At 35.2% G+C, this 24,866-nt stretch overlaps 1 protein-coding gene across 3 annotated transcripts in view; it reads left to right on the top strand.

Annotated features, from left to right (window-relative positions):
• The window catches only part of BCKDHB (branched chain keto acid dehydrogenase E1 subunit beta), a 110,627-nt gene that overhangs the window by 19,468 nt on the left and 66,293 nt on the right, over positions 1–24,866 (top strand). For 2 of the 3 annotated variants that reach the window (XM_053974128.1, XM_053974130.1), the window contains exons 4-8: positions 3,041–3,174; positions 3,857–4,012; positions 7,782–7,890; positions 14,228–14,325; positions 16,413–16,523. In XM_053974128.1, coding sequence (XP_053830103.1) covers positions 3,041–3,174; positions 3,857–4,012; positions 7,782–7,890; positions 14,228–14,325; positions 16,413–16,523 — 608 coding nt within the window. Of the gene's footprint in view, positions 1–3,040; positions 3,175–3,856; positions 4,013–7,781; positions 7,891–14,227; positions 14,326–16,412; positions 16,524–22,094; positions 22,275–24,866 lie in introns of those variants that run through there. The other variant, XM_053974129.1, reaches the window with a different exon arrangement.

The raw sequence follows: 24,866 nt of genomic DNA, 5'->3' as shown, positions 1-24,866 counted from the left end.
CAGCTGGTTTGCAGAGGATGGTGTGGATGGTGGTTTGTTGAAATGGACTTCCTTTTCCTGTTTTGAAAGAAAGTAAAAAATAAAAAAATATGAAATAAACTAGATAAACATACATAGGCTTAATGCATTTAAATACTAAATATTTAAATATTTTGTGTTAGTTTTAGTAATGATTTTCATATTGTATCAATAAAAATAGAAGGTTGAAGCAACACCATACAATTTTTAATGTTTGGGGAAATTAATATATTTGTTTTATCCTAACAATGTGTGTGTCTTTTTGTCATAAGGGACTAGATTTTATAAAGAAAGCCCTACCCCTCGAAACTCTGCCTGGAGTTGTTTTCTGATCTAATATACAGTGAAGTACTTTAGGATTTGTTTTTAAGAGGCCAGTATTATTGCTTTAATATTACAATCAAAACCATTCCTGAGTAATAAATTTCATTAATTGAATTCCCTAGCTCACTTTTTTCTGTTTTAAGTCATGGTGCTTCAGAATTGTACCTTTAATCCTGAAACTCCAAATTAGGTGCTTCACACTCCTCACATTACAGCTGTCTTGTTACATTTCACTTTTGCTTTAATGATTTTCACTTCATTTATTTCATCATACTCCATTGATAGCAACGTGATACCTCTCATTTAATATTTCATTAGTATTTCAGCAGTTTTATTAGGATGTATTTTATATTTTGAATTCTAGTGTTACATGGTAGTGTGGTGGGGTTAACATGCTTTTAAATTAATTCACCACCCTAAATTGATATTAAAGAATTAATTTTCAAGTTTGTATCAATTATTAGTTAAAAGCTCATTTTACAGGATTGTTCAAATACATTCCAATTTTTGTATGAGGGTTATTTATTTATGGAACCTGTGTATTAGGCTATTTCAGTGTACTCTGAAAAATCTGTTAATAAAGAATAAGGTTAAGTAAGCTATAAGCCTTAGATCAAAATATCCTGTAAGCAAGTGAAGTGAAAAATAGTGATCTGCCAATGGACTTATAAGAAGCAGGAAAGTAGAAAGAAAATCACAAACATTACCATATGTCTTCATAATGTTAATACATTTTTAGTTTATTAAAATAAGATTTGTTTTAAGTTAAAATTAATTGTGTCAGTGCAAGAGAAGGGAATCAAGATGGCTAATTCATGGTGTGCTAGATAAATAAAAGGGAGGGAAGGAAGTGTTTACCAAGTGTTTATGGTGTTACGGATGGATGTGTGTACAGGGCTTCTGCACCTTCACAGTTGTGGTGGTAAGGCCTGGGACAGCTACACGTTTACATAGGAAGTTTATTTTCCTTTTTTTTTGGCCATGATGTCTGTTAACGGAGAGAGTGCACCAGTGAATGCAATATAGGAACTGAGATTACAGTTCCTTCAGGAATGAGAACAATTTACACAGTAAAGAGTCCCTCTAGGGGAAGAATTAATCTTGGATTCTCTTTGTTTCCACTGTCTTGTATGAGAAATCATGGTGTGTCCAGCAATTGTGGCAGCTCTTTGGACTTGATGTTGGCTTGTGTAGCCTCACTGATGCCAGCAATATTGTAATATCATTTGATGGCATTTCTTTTTTTACTTGCTTTAAATGAATGTTCCTGGTGGAGGGAAAAAAAAAGGAAAGCAGAGAGAGAGCCAAAAATGTATTCACTGATATATATATATATATATATATATATATATATATATATACATGCATGCATATGGACAGGATACAAGAGGTGAGAGTGGTGTACTGGGTGACATGTGAAAATGAAAGATGTGTCCTTTAAACATTTGTAAAACATACCTCCCTTTAGTATATTACAAATATAGCCTTGGACAATGGTTTTTCCCTAATCTTCACTTTCTGAAAACTTCTGTTAGCTTTCCTTTTTGTAGTTGAACTTAGAGATATTGAAATTAGAAGTCCTCATGGTAACAGCTTTCCCACTTACTAGTTTAGTCTTTTTTTTTGGTTAGTTGTTTCATGGTTATTTTGTTATTGTTTAATTTATTTCATAGCCACTGGTGTGCACCGTGCACATTTTTTCCATCCCATTTAAAGTCTTGGCATTTTCATGCATGATGGATTCCTATAGAAACCTACTGTCTACCCAGTGTTCTAAAGGGAAGATTTAATAGCAGACTGAGATTTTTCTGCTGTACTCCCTTGGCAGAAAAGTACTGCTGGCAAATATTGTAAATATGTCTTTTACAGGATATTAGTAGTGGTGTTTAATCTTCTTCCTACTCCTTCTTGTTTTTAATTTCATGAACTGAACAATTTTGTGTGCAACCATCTATTAGATTGATGCATATTTGGGATCTGAAATTACTATGGCACAGAAATATGTCAGGACTAAAGTAACCTTTTGCACTCCCATAGGGAAGAGATGAAATCAAATGTTTTGGGTTTGTAGCAGGAACTGCAGTTCCTTGGAGACAAAGCAACTTACGTGAATGCAGCCTTACCTTGGTAGAGAAGAGTGGTAAGGCTGGGCACTGCTGCTGGGGAGTGTGGACAAGAGGCAGTGTGCTTTTGTACAGGTGCTCCTGGACATCTGGCTGCCTTTGAGTAGGGACAGTTACTTGTGAGTGCCTGGAAAAAAAAGGAAGAAACAACATCTACTTTTATTGTAAACTTGAAAAAATGCTTGTAAGTATTGTTCACTCCCATATAAGCATGGGGGTTATGCGTGTTTTAAGTGTGACTGTGTCAGAACAAATTTTCCTTCAAGTGTTCAGAACGTTGTAAGTTACAGAGACTGTTCTTAGCTTTCATTTAGTTTCTCCTTTTCTTTCTCTAAGTTGTTACAAGTTAAAGTAATGTAATGGATGATTATTGTTGCTACATGTAAAAAAGCCCATCTAAACAGCCATGTGCTTAATTGTATGTGACTTACTTATAAGTAAAATATTTCTGGGACAATATTTTCCACTTAGAGCTGGTTGTATTAAAGGAATTGTGTTTCTTTTTTTTTTTTTTTTTTTTTTTTTTTTTTTTTTTTTTTTTTTTTTTTTGTTTGGTTTTTTTTTTTTTAATATAGGTAAAGACAGAGTTTTCAACACCCCTTTATGTGAACAAGGAATTGTTGGCTTTGGTATTGGAATTGCTGTTACAGGAGCTACAGCCATTGCAGAAATTCAATTTGCAGATTACATTTTTCCAGCATTTGATCAGGTTAGTACTAATAAATTTGAGAGTGGTTAAAATAAATCTTACAACTGTTTAAATTACTCTTCTGTTAGCATAAGTACTTGGTTTGAATATGTAATTTTTGCAAATATAACCACAGCTGCATTACTAATATTTATGCATGCTTTAGGTAAACAGGCATAAACTGCAAACAGTGCTAGTGCTGTACTGTAAACAGTAAACTGTACCATGGCCAATTTGAAGGCTTATTAAATAATGGAAATTAAAGATCTGGTTTGAGGCAAATGTCTGTTTGTTTTGATTTTTGGTTTTGTGGCTGTGTTGGCTTCAGCAGCCATAAATTCAAAAGCCTATGTCTTCTGATCACAGTCTCATTTCTGCATACAGCTGCAGCTGGCCATATGTCCACAGAACAAAGTACAGATCTGGACAGGGCTGATTGACAGTATAGAATGATGAAACAACTGGGTTATAAGGCTACCCCTGAGGCTTAGGCATCTAATTTGAACACAATAAATTATTGGTTTATTTGCCTTGGAAAAAGTTTTTCTTTGTTCTGACTTACAGTATTCCTTTGCTTCTAATTTCATCCTCTGAATCCCATGCATGGAAGAGATGATGAAGTTACATTGCATGTATTGAAGTGTCTTGATGCATAAGTAGAGGTATTGGAGTGAATGTTACTTCTGTATATAAATCTTCCCAGATTGTTAATGAAGCAGCAAAATACCGTTACCGCTCTGGAGATCTATTCAATTGTGGAAACCTCACCATTAGAGCACCATGGGGTTGTGTGGGTCATGGTGCACTATATCACTCTCAAAGTCCAGAAGCCTTCTTTGCTCACTGTCCAGGAATAAAGGTATAGTAACTCTTGTTTTATGAAGATTATTTTTTTTTGTTTGTTCATTTTATAATGGACCTGACTAGCAGTGAGTCTGGGTGCAGACAGGGGAAGAAGAGTAGATGTCAATCCACAACAAAATACCTGAATATGTTAATTAAGAACTATCAGAAAACCTAAACTGTGTTAAATGTTTGAAAATTTATAGCCATTATTGAAGCAATCTTTAGTACACATAACACTTTGTCTGTTTTTTGAGCTACAAACACATATTTTACATAGTTTTATATACAGTATGGTAGAGAACCTAAAACTAACACTTAATAAGTAGTGCTTTCCTTTTCATTTATTTATTTTTTAATTTCTGCATCTCTCTTAAGTGCATTATTGAATTAATTTATATGAAAGACAGTGGTGGACAGCAGGCACAAACTGTCTGGAGGTCCTTGCCAGACTCAACTGCTTGGTGATTCAGTGAGTGAGAACTTCAGGCAAGCTTTCTGCCTGAGATGGTGGCTTCCCTTGAAGTGAAGACACTTAGTGCTTAGGTGGATAACTTTCTTAGGGAAAGTGAAGTGCAGGATCTGGTCATCTCAGATCAAGAGAGCACTGTTTGTCAGGCTCTCCATTTTTTCCTGACCAAATTTTTGTCTGTGAACTTGTACTTCTGGGTTAGGTGGCATCCAGTCCATTGAGCAATGACTCATGGCAGATGAATGTGGAAGATGTAGGCAGAACCAGTATTTGTATTCTAAAGACACATGTTCATTGTTTATCTGCTATTTATACTGTTGTCTCTGTATGATTTTCGTGTCCTAAAGCTTCAGATATTACTCATCTACAGGGAGGCCATAGCCATTTCTCCTACTTGTTCTTCTCTTAAATAAAAAACCCTGTATTATTCACAGTTTATTTATTTATTTGAGGAATGAGATACATTCTTGTCTTTGGGTGTTCTTTATGGTATTTGATGTCCTCTTCTGAACTTGAAAGTATTTTCTGATTTAGACAAAAGCAATCTACAAATCTTTTGACAGTTTATTGAATCAAATGTTTTCTAGAGCTTGTTTAAAACTAAAGTAGTTTATTATTGTATGAAAGCAAAACATAGCTTAGATAATTAAAATACTGACTCCAGGTCCAGCTAATTTCTGCTGATCTTGTAGGTCAATCTCAAATTTTAATATACTAAACCAAGGGATGAGGTTTAGTGGTCCACTCTGGTGATTAATACTCTTTCTGATTCATACCAACTACCTAGACTGATGGCTAGTCTTATCAACAAGTTAGTAAGTCAGAATTTTGTTTAGTCACTCTATGTAATATAATTTCTTTGTTCCCATCTCTGATCTTTGTGTTGGTTTTTCACTTTCTTTCACTTTTCCTTGGGTAAAATGCTAAAATAGGTTGCTACCACTAAGATCTGTCATGTCAGTTAAAGGTAAAGGCACATGAATTCTGTGGAACTGATGGAGCAATCTTCTAGTTTTTTGTGTACAGAGAAGTGTTTTAGACTCTTATCTTTTGAATATTATTGCTTTTGAAAACAATGTTATTCCTTTAATATTTTTTTCAAAGCTGTTTGTTGGTACAGTTCATAATGTTTCAAGATTGCAGGTGTTTGTGAATAATCCTGGCCCTTAAAATAGAAATCAAGAAGTTAAAATGAACTGTTATTTCAGAGGCATTTTCAAATGTCCCATAACTAAGTATACTTTCTCCATATTACAGGAGGAAAGTCAATGTCTTACATGCTGAGAAGGGTAGGGTTTGATCTTTGGAAAGAGTGGCTTTCAAAACAACCCTCTTATTAAACTTTATGAAAGGCTTCTAGCTTTTTATTTTATGTTTTTCTTAAGTGGCAGGTAGAGTTTGGATTGCTCAAGCCAACGGGGATTTGTACATCTTTGGTTATTCAGGGGAAGGATTGTGGTGATTGGTACTTAGGCAAAGCTTATTAGGGTTTGAGAACACTACTGGATGGTTCTATCTTCTGTCCACTGTTGTGAGGGTGTACACAGAAGACATTAATATTGATTCTCTGCATTCCATTGTATCAATATCTTCTCTCATGGTTAGAAGCGTTCTTTTTCATTTCCAGCCTAAATTTGTTCTTGACTAACTTGTATATTTTTCTGTCCTTCACTGTCCCGTTTATATCCTAAAACACTTGTATTCTCTTTAGTCTTTGTTTTGCTAGACTAAAGAAATCAAAGTATCAAAGAAATGTTAGCAGTATCTGGAGCTCTTTTGACATCTGTTTCATTCATTTTCTTTTCAAAGGGTTGAAAGAATCATTAAGTATTCCACTTGAGTTTCTAGCAGCGATTTTTACAATAGCACTAACAGTTCCTTGGCTATGTTGTTACTTTTTTTTTTTTTAGGGCTTAACTGCATAGTATGCTAGTCATCTCTTGAGCAGATAATAAATTCACATCTGAATTTCTACTCCTGAGTTCTAAAGCTGTAACAAAAATGTAGTCCTTAAACATGTGACTTTCAATATGTATTTTTCAGTTTGTTTTTGTAAACTGGGTCTTTTTAGTATCATCTTCTCTAGTGTAGTGACTTCCAGCTTTGGAATAGTCTTCATCACCATGTTCTGACTTAACATCGTGAATGAATAAGGTAAATAAAGTCTGTCCTAAAAATGATTCATACCTAAGGAGCTGTACTAGTGACATCCGTGGGTAATTTCCCATGTGTCTGTTACCAAATGCTTTGGTGAAATATTAATAAACTGCTTCTTCCTTGTTTGGAAAAAGCACTTCTCAAGTCAATTTCATGTAATAGGAGATTTAGGTTGTGTTTTCACTCTTTTATATTATTTTTATGTAAACAAATGATATTACTTTCAAAACATATTTTGAAGCCATGGCTGTAGTTAATTTTTTTTTTTAAATGCTGGAACTAATGTTTTCAGTGACTTCTAACTTAACAGCTATAAAAGTGTTTGCTGATAGACTTCATGCTGCATATTCCAGTTCTTTGAGGTCTCTGGGATGGAAATTAATTGGTTCTTCTGATTTGAGGGAATTTGGCTCTTGGGTTTTCTATTTTCATTTAAACTGCTATAATTTGGTAATTTTCTTTTCATAATTGAAATTCTCTTAGATCATCCAAAGTTAACTCTTTTATTGGCAAATGAATTATAGTGTTTCCTTCCAAGTTTTTGGATTACATCTGGAGGCCTGCCTTAGTTTTTTTTTGCTTGATAATGATTTAAGGTATTTATTGGTTACTTATTTCCAAAATGAACAAAAGCTTCCACCATAAGCAAAGAAAGTCAGCTTTAAGTAACTATTTCGTTTTGTAGCCTTCAAAACTTACTGGAATAAGCCTGAATACCTTTAAGGTCTGTTCTGATGAATCTTTACCCAAGTAACTGAGGATCAGTCAGCTGTGGGTTTTTTTTTTGTTGTACATCTATGTTAATTTTACTAAGTTTATGTATATATGTATATTAATCTGACTGACATTTTTCTATTCCTTTTTACCTCAAATGTTACTGTTAAGATGTTAGTTGTATCTTATCTGAGCACAGTACCTTAGTATTTAAATCACTGTATAGAGGGGAACTATTAAAACTTCATCAATGAACAAAATAAAATTCAAAATTTGGAGTGTGCTTTAATAATGTAGCACTGATGTCAATTCACTTTGTAAGAACAGCTCAATCTGTATGTAGATTTATTTAAAGCAAATAATTGCTTAGTTTTAAGTATTATTGAGGAAGTTTCTAGCAGAATTGCTATTTTAACTAAACTGCTTAAACATATTTTTACAGGTTGTTATTCCACGGAGTCCTCTGCAGGCCAAAGGATTGCTGCTGTCATGCATAGAGGACAAAAATCCATGCATATTCTTTGAACCTAAAATACTTTACAGAGCTGCAGGTAAAGATTTGTATGTTGTATTTTCCAATAAAGCAACAATGTTTGGGGTTTTTTGCACTTATATGTTAGTAGTCACAGCTAAAACAATGCTTCAGAAGAAGTCTTGACTATTGTTTGGGCTCTAGCTATGTTGTGGGTTGGGATTTTAGAGGAATTTTGAAAGCTGAATAAATTCTCGAAGTTTGACTGCAAAGATAATTTATAGAATAATATATAAGAATATTTACCATCTGATTTATGCTCATTTAGCTTTGGAAGTGGAATGCTTTACAGCCTAAGATTAACAAAAGAAGTAAAACTAAGAGGCATTATTCTTTATCAAATTCCGATATAAATTTGGCAGAATTTGAACTGCTTTCTTGTGGTAACTCTAAATACTAAAAATAAGTTTCCAGATCAGTTTTTATTTTTCCTAAAGAACTGAGCCCCACCATCACCATTTTCTCAAAGTTAAAATTTCTTTGAAATGCTTAATTTCTAAGAATCTTCAAAATCTCCTCATTTAGCTTTCAACCTTCTTTGAAAGGAAATGTGATTGCCATTACTTTGTTTTTAGTCATAGTGAACTTTCTGGTTCAGAGTAGTTTTAACAACTCTCAGTTGTGTGTAATGTATTGGAACAGTGGAACTTGACAATGATGATGTTTGAATTGGTTCTAAAAATTAGCTTGTTACTTCTTTGGACTAGAGAAACTTGACAGAACAGATGTGTTCTGTCACAGAACACATGAAAACAGATTAAAAATTTTGCATGTGGAGACAGGCAGAAAAATAGGATGAGCAACTGATAAAATAGAACTGAAGCCCTGACCTACCCGTAGCATTTCCCTGTCCTGTGGCTTTATATGCAAACTGTGCTTGATCCATCAGTCCAGTTTATAAGTTGACTCTGTGTTGGCTGAATTTGAGTTACAGACAAAATGTTTCTATTTTGCTTTGGGCCTTTTCCATCAGTGCATCCATTTTGTCAGTAAATTTATCCTCATCCTAGAAAGACAGTAATAAGGGGAAAATTTAGAAAACAGACATCAAAACTACAAAAAAATAATAGTATTATTCAGGATCCAATAGGATATTTACTGGTAAAACTGCTTATTTGCTTTTATATTTTCAAAAAAGGCCCAGAAATCCCATTACCAATGTAAATTTAAAAGTGCAGCTATTTTTAGTGTGGTGGGTGTGATGTATCCATAGGGTATTGCATTCCTTAAGTTCAGTGTGTTTTGAGGGCTTACTAAAATTCAACTAAAAGGTCTCTGTCCATTCATTTAGAAGAAGTAGTTTGAGAAATTAACTTGAGTCTGAGTAGGCCTTTATTTCTCCCCCTTCCCCCCAGTATTTACAAGTCACAAGTATAGACTTTAGAGTTAATAAAATACTTGCTTTCATGTTGGCATAAAAGGCCGCACATCAGTATCACACAGCTTTTGAGAATATAGGGAGGTTTTTGTGTTTGAGGAAATGACTTGTAAAGCAACTGCTGGATCATTTATTGAACATAAATCAGGCTTGTGATGGATATCTTGAGTAAAGATGTGCTGAAATAGTGTTTAATGTGATGTATGTGCTGGTCAGTAACAGGCTACAACATTGCTGTCGTTGGTAATTTCTGAAAGACGGTGATTTCCTCCTCTAATCTGATGGCTAAGAGAGACTTTACCAATATTTTTTGTCTTATAATTTCTAAGAATATCAGTTTAGTGATGTAAGTTGAAATTTATAATACATTTGCATCAACAAATGTACTATATGTACGTATGACAGGGATGATTGTAACAGGTAACTTCTTTCATCTACATAGATATTTTATTATTTCTACAATGTAAAGCAGGAATATTTTACTAAAGGATTGCTTTTTATGTTCTGTTTATTTTTGTTGTAAACTTTCTTTGTGTTATCATCAGTTTGTCATCTTTACTATCCTTTGTGGGTTGGGTGAGCCAGGACTAGAAGACTGCTGTCTGGGAGTTTCTTCTATAAAATTGATCTCTCTTAGAGTTCATTCTTATTCTCCTGGCCACAGTCAGGATTTCTGGTAATTCCACCATAGAAACCAGGTGGCCTGGTGAATTCAGAAATGGACCAGGGCCAACATAATTGATAAGATCAAGATGCAGCAGCAATGAGACACAAGCCTGGCTGGTAAACAAGAATAAGATAAATGGTGGAAAGAAGGGTTTTAAAAATGTGACTTTCTTGTGTTTCCTAGAGGAAATTTTTACAATACCCCATGTGAGTGTGTTGGTTCTAGCAGGAGAAAGAAAATCGTAGAGGTTCAGAAATTGACTTAGACAGTAAGCTTGAACTATGTATTTATTGTGTCTTTCCATTAGTGTCTCAAAACAGTACAGGATCTTCTGAAGGTTGGGAACATGCAGGCTTTCCAAAACAAAACCCAAATGGTATCAGTTCTCCTCTATTACTTAATTTATCTTTATTTTTTTCCTTTTTAGCATGGTATAATGCTTCACCTAAGATTTGGGATCTCGTTGTTCCAGATGAAAATAATTTTCTTTATTTCTATGATGATGGCTCAGTCATTGAATAATGAAATTATATTGCCCCTACCATAGCTATTTTTTTTTGCTTTAGCTTCTTGTGAATAGACATGTTTGTTCAGAGAGCTTTGTGACTGATGTTACAGTGGGTGTGTAGGGACTTAGTTGAAAAATTAAGGTATTGAGGATATTAATGAGAAAGAAGATTTTCTATCTGTAAAATTAATGTAGGCTTTTGAGTCTTGTCATTTTCCTCTAATGGACTTCTCTTTCTTCCTATGAGTCCTCTAAATATTTGTCTGTGATATTTTGTTCAGAGTTGTTGATATATTTGAAATTACAGCTGAAAAGAAACCGTAGGTGGGATAGTCTTTAAAAGACAGGCTATATTTCCTTATTCAGGTGGCCTGAAGCTAATAATGCTTTGTTTAAACAAGCAAGCAAGCAAAAAAAAAAAAAAAAATCAAACTAAAATAATGACAAAAATCCCATTCCCGCTCCATTCCAACCACCAAAAATTTATTACCTTCTCTGAGTGTTCCTGACAAGGTTTATTTCTTGTCTTAGTTACATTTGTCTTCAGGTATATGTCTGCATATTTTGTTTATAGCTTCTCCTTTTTTTTATCATCCCATCAGATAGTTTTTTTGAAAGAAACACTCCCATATTCCCCATACCCTTATCAATAAATGGGACTGAGTTCTTGTAACTGCAACCCTCAACCTTTGTGGTAAGGTTTGTGTCCCTGTGTGTTCTTCCCCATGGCTTTTCTCTCTTCCTGTTATCCTCTTTTACGTTGTAAAGATCCTTGTCTAGACACCCTTCAAGGAGCAGATGCTGTCTTCTTTCACGTAACCATACAAGTGTTTATCAGAAATATTGTGTATGTTAATTTTCCTTCAATTATATTAGGAGGGAGCAAAGAAATGTAAACATTTCTGAGTAAAAATCTAGAGTTCAATATGCAAGTACAGTGAGAAGAGAGAATTCTCTTGCTATTTAATTTATGAGATCATAATGTTACTGAAGGTGCCATAGTGACATCCCCCTAAATGTCAGAGCTACTAAGAAAATATCTGAATTAAAAAGGAAAAGGAGGTTTTGATTTATAAAAAGTGTTAACAGCCTGTGCAGTGTCAAGAGAACATAATGGTTATGAATCAAAGGAGAAGATGAGTCACCTTGACATTATCAGGTTTAGACATCTTGTGGAGAACCTACTCTGATGTTTTCTGACCTTTTCAGTTTCATTTAATTGTACTATATATGACATCGGTGGTGTAGGAATAAATACAACTTGCATCAGTGGTTGTTATAGAGACAAGGCAGGTAGGATGAGAAAACATGTATTTTATTTCTGCTGTTCAGACTGCTCCTTTAGAAAATGCAACAGATGTTGTAACCTCTTAAAATTGTCATGGCCCCTTTTCACTGATAATTACAACTTTTTGTTAATTGCTGTGTTTGAAATCTGTGTTTGAAACATTTGATTTCAAATACTTTATTGCTTTAGTAATAGATGAACAGACTGCTTTGTATGTAAACATTGTTATCCTGGATTAGATAATTATTTTGAAAGAATATTAATAGAATAATTCCGTATGCTATTTTTCATCTATATTAGTTGGGAAGGGAGTTTTTGCAAAGGCAATCAAGAAAAATCCTTCTACATTGGACTTTCCTATAAATTTTTGACAAGCTGAATTTTCCATTTTAAATTGTCAGGTATGATAGATGAGCTCATTTAATGGACATTTTGTTGCAGAATGGTTCAGCTGTAGTAAGAAATTAGTTAATTTGTGTAATTGTATGTTATATTTCATTTCCCTAAGTGGATAAAACCATTGCATAGAGAAAAAGCTTTTATTTCTGTATCATGTACACCTTCCAGTTCTTCCTCTGCTTCATCCCACTCCCTTCAAAACCTTCTCATTCATGTCAGTATCCTGGGTTTCCACTCGAAGGTCCCATGGTATCTTTTAAAGTTTCTTGTTCTCCAGGTTTCATGTAGGTGACCATTTCATGACAAAAGCAGTCATGCAATGCCAATTAGTGTAGTTGTGGGTTCCATTATCTTTCAGGATCTCTTTCTGTTGCCTGAGGGTTGTACAATGTGTGAAATCCGTAGAAACCTGGTCTGCCACTAATGTGCAGTGAGCAACTGCTGGATGTGCACTTCTGTCCCTTTCTTTCCCAGCCCTATTTTTTCTAGCCACTTGTTCGAAGAAATTATTACAAAGCAGGATGCTTGGACTAGGTGATCTCCAGAGGTCACTTCCTACCTCAGCCATTCTGTGATTCTGTGATATACGTGGTATTTATAGATCATTATCAACAAGAAAAAAGAAAATTGTCTGCCAGGATTGAAAATTATTTGCTACTTCATTTTTTGAAGTCACATTTGGAACTTGTAAGCCAGGAAAAAACCTAGGTAATTCTACTTTTGTTGTGTCTACCATAACAGTGAAGGAAAAATACTAACCACTTCACTATTGGTATCACTCAGGGAGATTCTTATTGTTACTTCAAGAAGCAATTTTGTTCAGCAGGAACTCAATAAGTATTTTATGAGCCATGAAATAAGTTAAAAAGGCAGAGTGTTTTCTTTATAAATTGTTTCTGTGTATTTAGAAGATTTCTATTTTTTCTACTTATCACTAGAATATGTTTCAAGAAGTATTATTTGACTTGCTGGTGCATAGACAAGTTCATCTTTAGATCAAAACCAGTATTTCTTCTAAAATATGATATATGGATGTCTTTAATCATAGTTTTAGTCATTTAACCCATATATGCAATGTATAGTGCATTGGAGCACTGATTCAAAACCAGCATTGGTAAATGAGTCTTGAATGGAGCTGCGTTAAATGTCTTAGGAGAAGACTAAATGCCTAATTCTTGCCTTCTCTCTTGAATTGTGGTGTATCTTTGGTGTCTAGGTAACATTTTTAAAAGGAAAAGTATTTAGACTTATTTAAAACTGCTATAATCAGAAGTTCTTGCTGGCATTCCCTATGTAGGTTCTGAAAACCTTTTACCTCAATTTAAACATAAAACTGCAGAGCACCGTATTTGGAGCATCAGGAGGATGCTGGCACAGATGATACTTCTTGTCTGAGTATTAAAGTATAATTTCAAGACTCTTCTGATGATTACTAGAATAATTAAGGATTCTGATGGATTAGTGGTTACTTGAGGTTTTTTATCAACTGTAGCAGTGTCCATTTCCAAATCTGATGCTGATATTTTGACTTGATGTACACCAGAACTTACTACTATCCTTTGCATGTGTATATATGCATAATCTTGTTGTGGTATGTAACATAAATTAAACTCTACACTGAACATATTTGTAACAGTCTAATTAAGAAGAATTTGAATTGAACATTTGAAATGAATGCTAATACTCAGTTATTTTGGTCTAATGCTAATAAAATCACACAATTGTTAGGGATGGAAGGGACCTATGGAGATCATCCAGTCCAACCCGTCTGCCAAGGCAGAGTTACCTAGAGCAAGTGACACAGGAACACATTCAGGTGGGTTTTGAATTTCTCCAGAGAGGGAGACCCCACAGCCTCCCTGGGCAGCCTGTTCAGTGCTCTGCCACTCTCAACATAAAGTTCTTCCTCATATTGAGGTGAAGCTTTTTCTGTTTTTGTTGAGGGTCATCGCTCCTCATCCTGTCACTGGGCACCAGTAACATATTCAGTGTAATTTTAGTCTATTATTTTAGATGGCTTTAAGAGTGAAGAAAAATTTTAATGTATGTTTTTATGGGATAATATTGACTAATAAAGGAATCTAATACTTATTCTCCCCTCTTTCTATTTTCTCAGTGGAACAAGTTCCTGTAGAACCCTACAACATTCCACTGTCTCAAGCTGAGGTGCTGCAGACAGGCAATGATGTGACAATGGTTGCTTGGGGCACTCAGGTCAGTAACTCTCTTACAAGCTATTTGTCACCCAGCAAAGCCTGGCTTAGGGGGTAGGTGATGTTTGCATTCAAGCTCAAGTGCCAGACATTAAAATGTGTGTGTCTTCCATCACTGTATGCTGGGATGAATGTTTGCCAGTGGTCATATTTCTATGAAACTTACTTTTTGTTGTGTAGGTTTTTAGTAATTTTTGGTTGAAGATGACTATAGAAGAGGTACCTGTGCATCAGGCTAATGATTTTTCTATGATTATGAAAATGCTAGATTTAAGAATGGGGCAGTGAGATGTAACTCTGAGGAAGACAATGGGAAAGAAAAATTCAAAATGGTATCCTGAAAGAAAAGTTTAGATCTTCACTGCATGATTTTGGGGTCCCTTTGTACAGAAAGTTAAAAATCCATGGAATCTATAATACAAGTAGGGATTGGTATAGTTTTGATTCTAACAGTTAAATTTCAAAGCTGTTCAGGAACATAATTGGCAACTTCCCCCCCCCCCCCCCCACCAAATTAAGATCTGCAAATATTGAAAAAGCTGTTAATAAAATACATCTTTGTAGTCTAGTATTACAGGAAAGCCATTTGAGTCTAGTTTGGACTAATCAGAAACTACTGTTTTCTTGGCCTAGTTGTATCTGAGAAGCTTTTAGAGGAGAGGGTCTTACAACTTTCGTAACAAAGAGTATTGAACTGATCTCTGGGTTTGTGCTTTTTGCTGTTATTGGGGCCTGTGTAGGATTTATTAATGCCCTCTGACCTTCAGGCAACTGACACTGCCTGACCATGTCCAGATTGCTAAAATCTGTTGCCTTCAAGATGAAGATGACCTTGTCCAGATTGATTACTGGGGATGGTCCTTGGCTTCAGCATCTTAACTATGCCTAGAAGCTGCTTGATGGAGGTCATCTGCCACAGTCCAAACCTGTATTGTGAAATTCTAACAATAAAGAGAGCACCAGAGTTTATCATACTGAGAAATTTTTTTGCCCACATATCTCATGAGCAAATGCTTCTTGCTGAGATATTTGTGGAGGATAATCTGAGTTGTAACAGTTCTTATTTTCCATGTTGGAGCATTTGCTTGCAAATATTTGTTTTAGGGAAGGCAATACTTGAAACATGTTTTGCTGAAAATGTCAAGATACTTAATGTCAAGATACTGTTTTGAATGTATAATAGTATTACTTTCTTTTCTGTTCTTAGCAAATACACCTTACATAAAGATGGGTATAGGTGTGGATTGTTTTGTATCTACTGTGACTCAGTACTACTAAATAGATTCCTTGACTGATGGATAGGGAATAATCTGTATTCCAGTTCAGTGATAGCCTCCTGCTAGAGGGGAATACTTTTTTGTTTTAGTAGAATGTTAATTGTAGTAATCAGATAATGCAGCATTTGTAGTGTTGGTGTTAAACTGTGTGTTGGAAGAGCAGTAATAATAAATGGCTGTAATGTCGTGCTACTGCTATAGGCTTTGATTGTGGGGATCACAACTGGATATTTACAGGTAGTAGTAATTACATTTTCTCCTAGCTGTTCGTGAGATAATGCTTTGGAGATGATCACTTGGCTATGTTTCAGTAAGTTAGGGTAAGAGTAGTTACTGGGCCTAGAACTGTTTCTTGGCTTTTTGGCTAAGATCAGATGTAGTGCAGTGTAGTATTTCTGAATGTACTTAATGCTTCTCGCAGGATTGCATGGGACTGATACATTAAAATACATTACTCTGATGTATTTGGGTAATAGCTTAGTTACAGTCCTAACAAAAAATTTCTAAAACTCATTCAAACTGATTACAAAAAAAAAAAAAAAAAATAGTGAGGACTGATACTATCCACAGAAAGACACTTCTCTAGAAAGCAAATTTTGTTCTCAGTAGTTCTTCAGTGAATTTAGTTTTTGGAATGGTGCTAAAATACTGGGAATAATTAGGTACTAAGTACTAAATGGTTATTATTGAATAGAAACACCTCTGCTCAACATGAAGGTGATATATTGAATTACTGCTTGTATTCCATATGTGTAATTTAGAGCAATTTGCATAATTTAGATTATTTGGTGATCATACATTGCTTTTTCAGGTACATGTGATCAAAGAGGTGGCAGCAATGGCGCAAGAAAAGCTTGGTGTGTCCTGTGAAGTTATTGATCTGAGAACCATCTTACCATGGGATACAGAGACTGTTTGCAAGGTAAGGAAATGATGCATATTAATTTAAAAACAACCTAGGTTGTTTTAAAAAGACCTACATTTATTGCTTTGTTTTGTATATATTGTTTGGTATCTTTTGTTCTGTATCATAAATGCAGAGTACATGCACATTACATGGACCAGACATTTGCTTTAGCATTGAAGGAGAATTATGTTTCAGGGCTCAAAATAATGTCAAAATACATGTTCTTTACTTTCAAGCAGAGGGTATGATGTAATCAGACTTCTGCCTGAAAATTGCCTTTCCACAATTTGAGTCTTTGTCTTTCTGACATCCTTGCTGTCTTTGGTAAAATCTTAATCTTTCTTTTTTTTCTTGCTGTTTTACATTAAGATCTTCATCTAGTTGTGGGTCTGCAATAATGTGCCTTATTGTTGTTTATCTTTATTTTTAGAAATAAATGTTTTGATTTTAGGTATATGAATTCTTGAGTTAGGGAGCAAAAGCAGCATTTACTCTTCTCAGACTACCTAGTTTGAAATTCCTGGGTATTCACAAAAGCACAAAGAAGTGCTTTTCTTCTTTGTGGAAGTCTTTGATGTCACTAACAGAACACTTACTGCTTCTGCTAGAGCTGAGTGTTTCCTTAATCTGGCAAATCTACAGTCCTGCAGGACCATGGCTAACAACTCCTTGGGTCCTAATTCAGCCTGGGTTTACTTGCTCATTTTGTGCTCCTGAGCAAATTACTCAGAAGATGGAGTGATGTCTGCAGCTTTCTTAACTCAGGCCTGCTGAGTTAACCACAGGGATGAGAACAGCCATGGGCTTGGAAAAAGGTGTGTGATTTCATCAAATACTTCATCTGCCTGCAGTTTCTAATTTAAGGCAATATGGTGTCGTGTACAGCTAACTCAGATTGTACAGATGTTTAAATAGGGCAGATCAGGCACATACCGGACTCTATATACTTGGAATATCTTAATTGTGTAGACAAATGTTTTGTCATTCTGTGTTTGCTTTGTAAGGGCCTTGCTTCTGGTCAGGTAACATATAAACACATTAAGTATGATAAAGGGAAAGAAAGATGGGCCATTGGTCTGCTATTCTATGGCAAAGCTTGTATTTCTCCTCAGTTTTATTTATCTGAGGGACTGCCAGTGGGATGGGATGGAATAGATTATGGGAGGAAAGATCCATGTTGTGCATTTGCTATTGGCAGGGTTCTGCTGTCTGGTTGTTGATGTGTTACAAATTGTGTACTTATATGTGTAGCTATGAGTTGCCTCATACACATTTGATCTTCTTGGTTGAAGTGTTTTAGTTTTTTTTGTTTGAAGTGTATTTCTTGTTACTTGGATGTACTTTCTAGCCGTAAAAAATGAAATGTGTTGAGTTACTGTCATCAGTATGAAGTGAAATTTTGGCCATAATAAATCCTTTACAATCTCTTCTGGACAAGTAAAATGATTTTGTTTTTTAGGTAATTCTTTTTCCTTCTTTGAAGATTGAGCTGTCATTCTTTGAAAATAAAGTATCTCTTTGAAAGAGCAGTTAAGTCTGTTTTGTTGAGTTGGACCTGCACTGAAATGCCATGAGGAAAAAATGTGCATTGGAAGTGGAGAGCTTTAGTTGTACAATATTTTGCAAATATCTTCTTTAAATTTGGATATTCCATGAAGATTTTTAGCTCATGTTCTGTTCTGAACATCTTTTGATAAATAAAAATATCATAGAATGGTTTGGATCCAAAAGGACTTTAAAGATCATGTAGTTTCAACTCTCCTGCCATAGACAGGGACATCTTCTATTAGATCAGATTGCTCAGAATCCCATCCAGGCTGGCCTCGAACACTTTCAGGGCTGGGGGATCCACAACTTCTCTGGGCAGCTTGTTCAGTGCCTCACTGCCCTTGCAATGAAGTTTTTGGTTTTTTTTCCTAATATCTAATCTATTTTTTCTAATATCTAATCTACTATCTAATAACCCTTCTCTCAGTTTGAAGCTCTTCCCCCTTGTTCTGTCACTACATGCTCTTGTAGAAAGTCTCTCTCTCTATCTTTATTGTAGGCTCCTTTCAGGTACAGGAAGGCTGCAATTAGGTCACCCCAAAACCTTCTCTTTTCCAGGCTGAACGATTCCAGTTCTTAGTATTTCCTTTTGGGAGAGGTTCTCCATCTCTAAAAGATGGAATAGATGGACCTGTTGCTTTAAATCTGTTAGTAAGTTTATTATTAAGAATTAAGAGAATAATTTCAAAAAAAGTATAGTGCCTGTTGGCTAGGCAGTTGAGCTGTTTATTTTAATAAATACAAAACAGTAAATGTTTTTAGTTAGCACTGCTATTATGTTAGTTTGGCTGTATGCTGGCTGGTCTGATGGGAGAAATGTTAAATTCTCTTCTTCTTTAGATCTTGTCTGTTTTGCTCAGCTGAAAATAATTAGTGGTTTGCATTTGTGCATTAGTTGGCTGCATTATGTAACAGTGAAACTTTTTAAATTTAATTTGCATCTTGGACAGCTTTTAATGTAATTGGTAGTGTAAACAGATGGATGGAACTACAGCTCTAGCTGCTTGCTCTAGTCTCACCCCAAGAGGAGCTGCTCGTGGCAGCTGTTGCAGTTGACAGTGGCTTACAGCATCAGTTTGGGTAATGTGACTTGTTATTCCCTTCCTGAGATGCCAGTGTCAAGGTCCTAAAGATCAGTAGAAAAGTTGGCCATTCCAGAGAAAGTGCACAGCTGTCCATTGGTCTGCTTATGTTCTCTCTGTGGGCTCTTAAATGATACTGGAATTACTTTTACTCCAGTCCAACCCATAAGCAAATGATCAGCTGCTACAGGTCTGACTGTTTGCCTGTGACTGTTACTTGTGTCAGCACTCATAAACATCATGCCAGCTTTTTGTTTTTCCTTGTCACACGTGTGTTTGAAATGCATCCATTGTCTCTTTGTCCTGTTGGATGCAGATGATGGTGCACATAATATCCTGTAACCTTATTGCTCTTCTGCTGCTGCTGGAATGCATGGTCCATGGTGGGAGTCTGCGTGGTGGTGGAGACCAGGACTTTGGGTTTTGCTGTAAAAACACATCCCTCAGTTTCACTGCTGGGAGTGGTGTCCTTTGTGATCGGTAAAGGCTGTCATTTTAGTCTTAGCTGGAAATACATGCAACTTTAATTTGACAGCTGTGGTGTAGCCATGAAGAGGGATGGGCTCAAATTGTTAGTGCTTTGGAGATGAGCACTAATATGTAAATTTTCACTGCAAATCTAACTCCTTGGTCTGCTTTCTGTACCTTTTTTGATACAGAAAATTATGTCATGAAAATTCATATTTCCTAGAACTGTTAAAAGCTGTACTTCACAACTGCCAGCAGAGGCCTCTTCTAGTCAAGTTAAGTGTCTGCTTTGACTTTGCATTGCTCCTATGAGCATGTTTGTAAATAAATATCTCTGAGAGAAACATAAATAAAGAATGAAACATAAAGAATGAATACAGTGAGCATAAATAAAAATCGCTGTTTAATTTTACTGATATTTTCTTTGCATTTTTAAGATTTTGAGATTCTTCTCAGTTTTGAAATAGGTTAGCGTTTGTCATCTGCATGAGGAGATGAGGTTGCACCTGCCTGGAGCAGACTACCATGGACTTTGAATGGATCCCACCAGTAATTGAAACTTTTATTGTGACAATTCCTGGAATGGGTCAACATGCACACAGGGGCTAGATTTTTCTTTTGTCGATCTTCAGATGTCTAAGAAGGAGAAATGAAGGTTGACTTAGTTACAGGAGCTCATAGAGCTATTCTAGAGAAAGGATATTTCCACAACTGCATCAGCAGTCTCGTTTTTTCATGAGGTGAATTGGCCTCTAGAAATGTCATGGTTTAAAAGTTTGGTCTTTTTTAAAAAAAAAGGGAAACTGTAATTTTCCTAGAGTAAAGTTAGGTGAGGCAAATTGAACTCTAATTTTGTAGCTGAGAAATGACACCTGCTGCTGACATAAAGGACATAAGTAGTTTAAAAAAACCTATCTGACATTTTTACTAGGATAAAAGCAAAGAATCTGTGTTTTATATACGTTTCTGTACATTAAAATGCATGCTGATCTGTAATCTTTCTAAGGTCTTTCGCAAGAAAAATGGGGTAGGTAGTGCAGATTGTACATGCACAGACTCCCAGTATATTGCTTCTGAATGAGACATGAAACAAAAGCAAACATGTGCTTTTTCCTTGCAGGATTGAAAGTAAACCCAACATCAACTCCCAATATGTAGCTGTATAAATCAGCTTAAAAAGTTTTGTTGTTATGTGTCAGAAAAGTGACACAAGCTTGTTTAAAGAGTATATGCTGCATTAGCTGCTTCCTTAGGAAGTGTAACAGCAAAGGCTGTCCTTAGATTACTGAGCATCTTGTCTATGTATACATTTTCAGAGCACAGTGTCATTGTGGTCAGTGAGAAATTTGTTAGGTCTCGTTTACTTTGATAATCTTCACTGATTTCTGACTAAAGCTTTTGTTTTATTCACTAGGACTGGAGTATAAGTGGTACAGCAGTTATAACTCAAAGAGAGATGAGCTAGCTGTCCATAGCATTGTTTTTTTTCTTTTTTCAGGGAGAGAATGCTTTCCCTGTGCTTATTCTACCATCAGCATCCTACATCTGTGTGTTTTATTCATGAACACACTCGTGTGTGTTTATGAGTGGGCTGGGATCAGGAGTGATTTTTTTTCCTTTATACATTCACCTGTAAACATGAATACATGAAATTATTGTGTTTCTCAACATACCCTGCTGATAAAGAAGCCTCTGCCTTGAATGCCATGCTGACTCCCCAGCTGTTGCATGTGCATGCAGACATCTGCATTTAGTGCAGCCACAGCAAAGATGTCACTACCTAATTCAGACAGATACCACTTTTCCACTACTTGATTGATTTGCTATGTTATTATTGAAAGACTAAGCTGCCATGAAGGACACTGCTCAGAAAACTGAAACATGAGTGATATATGAAATATCTATAAAACTGTTTATTTATAAGCCACAAAACTGTTTAAAACCACTTTTTCTCCCTTTCAGAAATGAAGTTTTAAAACAGAAGTTTTATTTCCGTCACTATACTTAACAGATTTGCTTGGATACTTTGAATAGATTAGGGTGTGTAGACTTTCCTGTGTATGAACTGCTGGGTGATGTGGTATTGATTAAAAAGCCCATGGCACACTTCCCAGTGCTTCCTTAGTCACATTCAGGATAATATTCTGTAGTTGTAGTGGCTTTTATACTGAAAAATATGTGTTACTGGAAGTAGGAAATCTAGCTCAGGATTAAGTACTCTTAAAGGATTGAGCAAGTTACTGTAGTCTTTTCACCCTGAATTGAGGCAAGAACATTAATTTAAATGTTGAACCAATTAGTATCAATCTGCCATTTTAACTGCAAGTGAAAATTTGCAAATGCACATTTTTATACTTCTGAATTATTCAGAAGGCAAGTATTTGCCATGCCCAGTGATACCTAATTAGTCATCTTAACTGTCTCTGAATGGTTGCTACCTTCATGCAAAGAAATGTTGAGAATAGTAATTCAGAATTTGCTTCTTTAGGGCACTGTGCTACAGTCAAGTGAAGAAGGCATGTATGTAGTTCTGGGCACTCCGTGTTACTTTGCTCCTCTTCAGGAAGGATTCTGCAGACCCCTCATGGAGGTCAGCAAAAATGCTTGTCAGGCTGCAAACACATCTGCTGCTCATTGGAAAGAGCAAATCTGAGCAAAAGAAATACAAGAGTTCCACAGAGGCAACCAGTGGGTAATACAGATTGGGCAAACTCTGTGCCTGTTTTCCATCGAGGCTCTTGACAGGAGCCTTTGTTTCCAGCATGTATTGAAGCATTATCCTTAATGCACAAGTGGCATTTTTGTCAGATGTCATCAGTGAATAATTTTCAGTAGTACATCTTTCATGTCCTATGCTTAATAGGCAGCGTGTCCTAGCAGACCTATAGGTCTACCAGCTTGTTCCATTCCTTTAAGTTTACTTCATCTATTTGGACTGTGAATAAAAGGAAAATCAAGATCAGCAACCCTGATGTGGGTTTTTTATGCATTAACTACACTCACCAGGCATTGAACTGTACAATTGTAGCACAGGTATCCTGGGATCAGATTTATGTTTCTTGGCTATCTGTTCTTGATATTTTGCCATTTTACATGTTTCTCCTTGGATTTCTTATTGAGTGGATCTTGTACCTATAAAATATGATTAAAGTTGTACTGCTTGCATGATGACAGTTAATTTTGTCACTGTTTCCATAAGAAACTTGTGTCTTTTGGTCTTGTAGTTTCAAGTTGCTAGAGCGTGCTGTGGACTGTTGCTTGGCTTCCAGAAGCAGAACGCTGGAGCCAGACTTGGAGGCCGACATTTTAAAGCTATGAGAATATATACATAACCATTTTAGAAACTAATTATTGATATCTTTGTTCTTCTGTGTTTTAAGGAAATTTTGAAACCTTTTTTTTGTTCCTATGCATCTTGTTTTTTCAGGGAAATACCTCAGTGCCAAGGTGATTGTCTATATATAATTCTGTTTTCTCCTTTCTCCCTCCCAGTATAATAGTTCTCAGTCTTTTTGCCTATATATTGACAAGTGATACTTGAGAAAAAATCTGATTAGAAAAAAACATAGGTAGAGAAAAGGCATTTGTGTGTAGTTTCTGTTAACATAAAGTATGGTGCTGATGATACTGTCCATCAGTTCTTCATCAAACCTTTTCCCTTTTGCTCACATTATGTATCAAAACCTTCAGATTTAAAGGCACTTATGCAAATAAATGGGTAGTGGTACATAGTCTATGGTTAGAAACTATTTTATGGCTCCAATATGTGCATTTATTTTTTTCCTTGCAAGTGGTGCTGATTGAATTCTAATAGAAGTTGGGATGACGTTCCATGATGGTAATCATATATGAATCATTGTTCCATAGAAATAATTATTGCTTCCCTGCAGTATTGCCTTTCTTTAAATGTCTGTAGCTATTTATCCTGCCATTATCACTTAGTTGAGCCAGCTGCTCTTTTAAACTATGTTTTTTAAGATTCACATGCTGTAGATTCTTTCTATTTGTGCTTTATTAACCTTTACCCCATGAGAATGTAGTTGTAAGTATTTCTACAATAATTTTTTACTTCTAAAGATAATGTTGAAATTCATCATGCCAAGATTTAATCTGCTTTTTACTGAATTATTGTCTAACAATATGCATTTATTAATAGCACAGTGCATTGTATTTAGCCTCTTGTAAGTATTTTTATGTTCACAGTGAAGGCAATATGAAATGCTTGTAATAAAAGCATAGACTACAGAGATTTCCAAAGGTAAATGTTGTTGGAATTCTTTTTATAGGAAGGCTTTGTTTTTCTTTAAGATATATATACTCGGGTATTTTCCAAAGGTCTTAGAGCTGTACCTACTATTACACTTAGTTTTTGTTATGCTGCTACCTCCTCTGATACTACTAGTGTGGAACTGGACAAATCATTTCCTATCCCTCTCATCTTTGTTTTGTGTTCAAGAGTCTTTACTTGAAGATTGCTTTCATTTTTTGTCTGCCACACAACAGTGTTCAGCACAATCAACTTGTGATTTGGTTTCTTCTAAATAAGCTTAATCTATTCCAGAATAACTTTTTCTGTCAAACTATTATGGAGTACTCCTGAAATCCCCCAAGTCTCTTGAAATTCTTTTAGGCTGTTTGACTCTGCTCCTTGCAATGTGGTGGGCTGAACTAATGCATGAAATCCTGAATATCTGATTACCTTGTTGACTCCTTATGATGGAACAGTTACTTTCTTGTTATACATATTATATCTTGTTATACAATTTTTGATAGCTCTGAGATACATTAAGACCTTTACCATATTGAAATGTTTGAACTTCTGGTTATATGTTAATGAGTCCTCTACTAATATTTTTATCATATGGAGGTTGAACTAATCTGAAAAACTTTCAATTTACTTACTTTTTCTATGTATGTAATTTGCACTGTCCTGAAATTTATGATATTTCACTTAATATGATAGAATAGGACAGAATTTGCTCGGGCTTCATGGACATTTTACTTTTGCATGTGGATATAGAAAACCAAAAAATTGCTGGTTTGTAATGTCACAAAAATGTCCTAGAATGCGATGCATGTATTTAATTATTGTATTATATGGGTATATAGTGGTTTAAAATGGAAAAAAAAAAACAGGTCGGCATTTTTTTTTCTCTCCAGAAACAAATTAGACTAATTCCGTTTTCTTAGCTTTTTTGTTTGCAAAATATGCTTTTGATGTGTAAAGCTGTTACTGCAGAAATAGTTTCATTTGATGTGC

Source organism: Vidua macroura, chromosome 3 (genome assembly GCF_024509145.1).
Source record: "Vidua macroura isolate BioBank_ID:100142 chromosome 3, ASM2450914v1, whole genome shotgun sequence".
In the NCBI taxonomy this organism is placed as follows: domain Eukaryota; kingdom Metazoa; phylum Chordata; class Aves; order Passeriformes; family Viduidae; genus Vidua; species Vidua macroura.
Note: the sequence above shows the minus strand (reverse complement) of the source record. Positions and strands in the feature narration are given on the sequence as shown.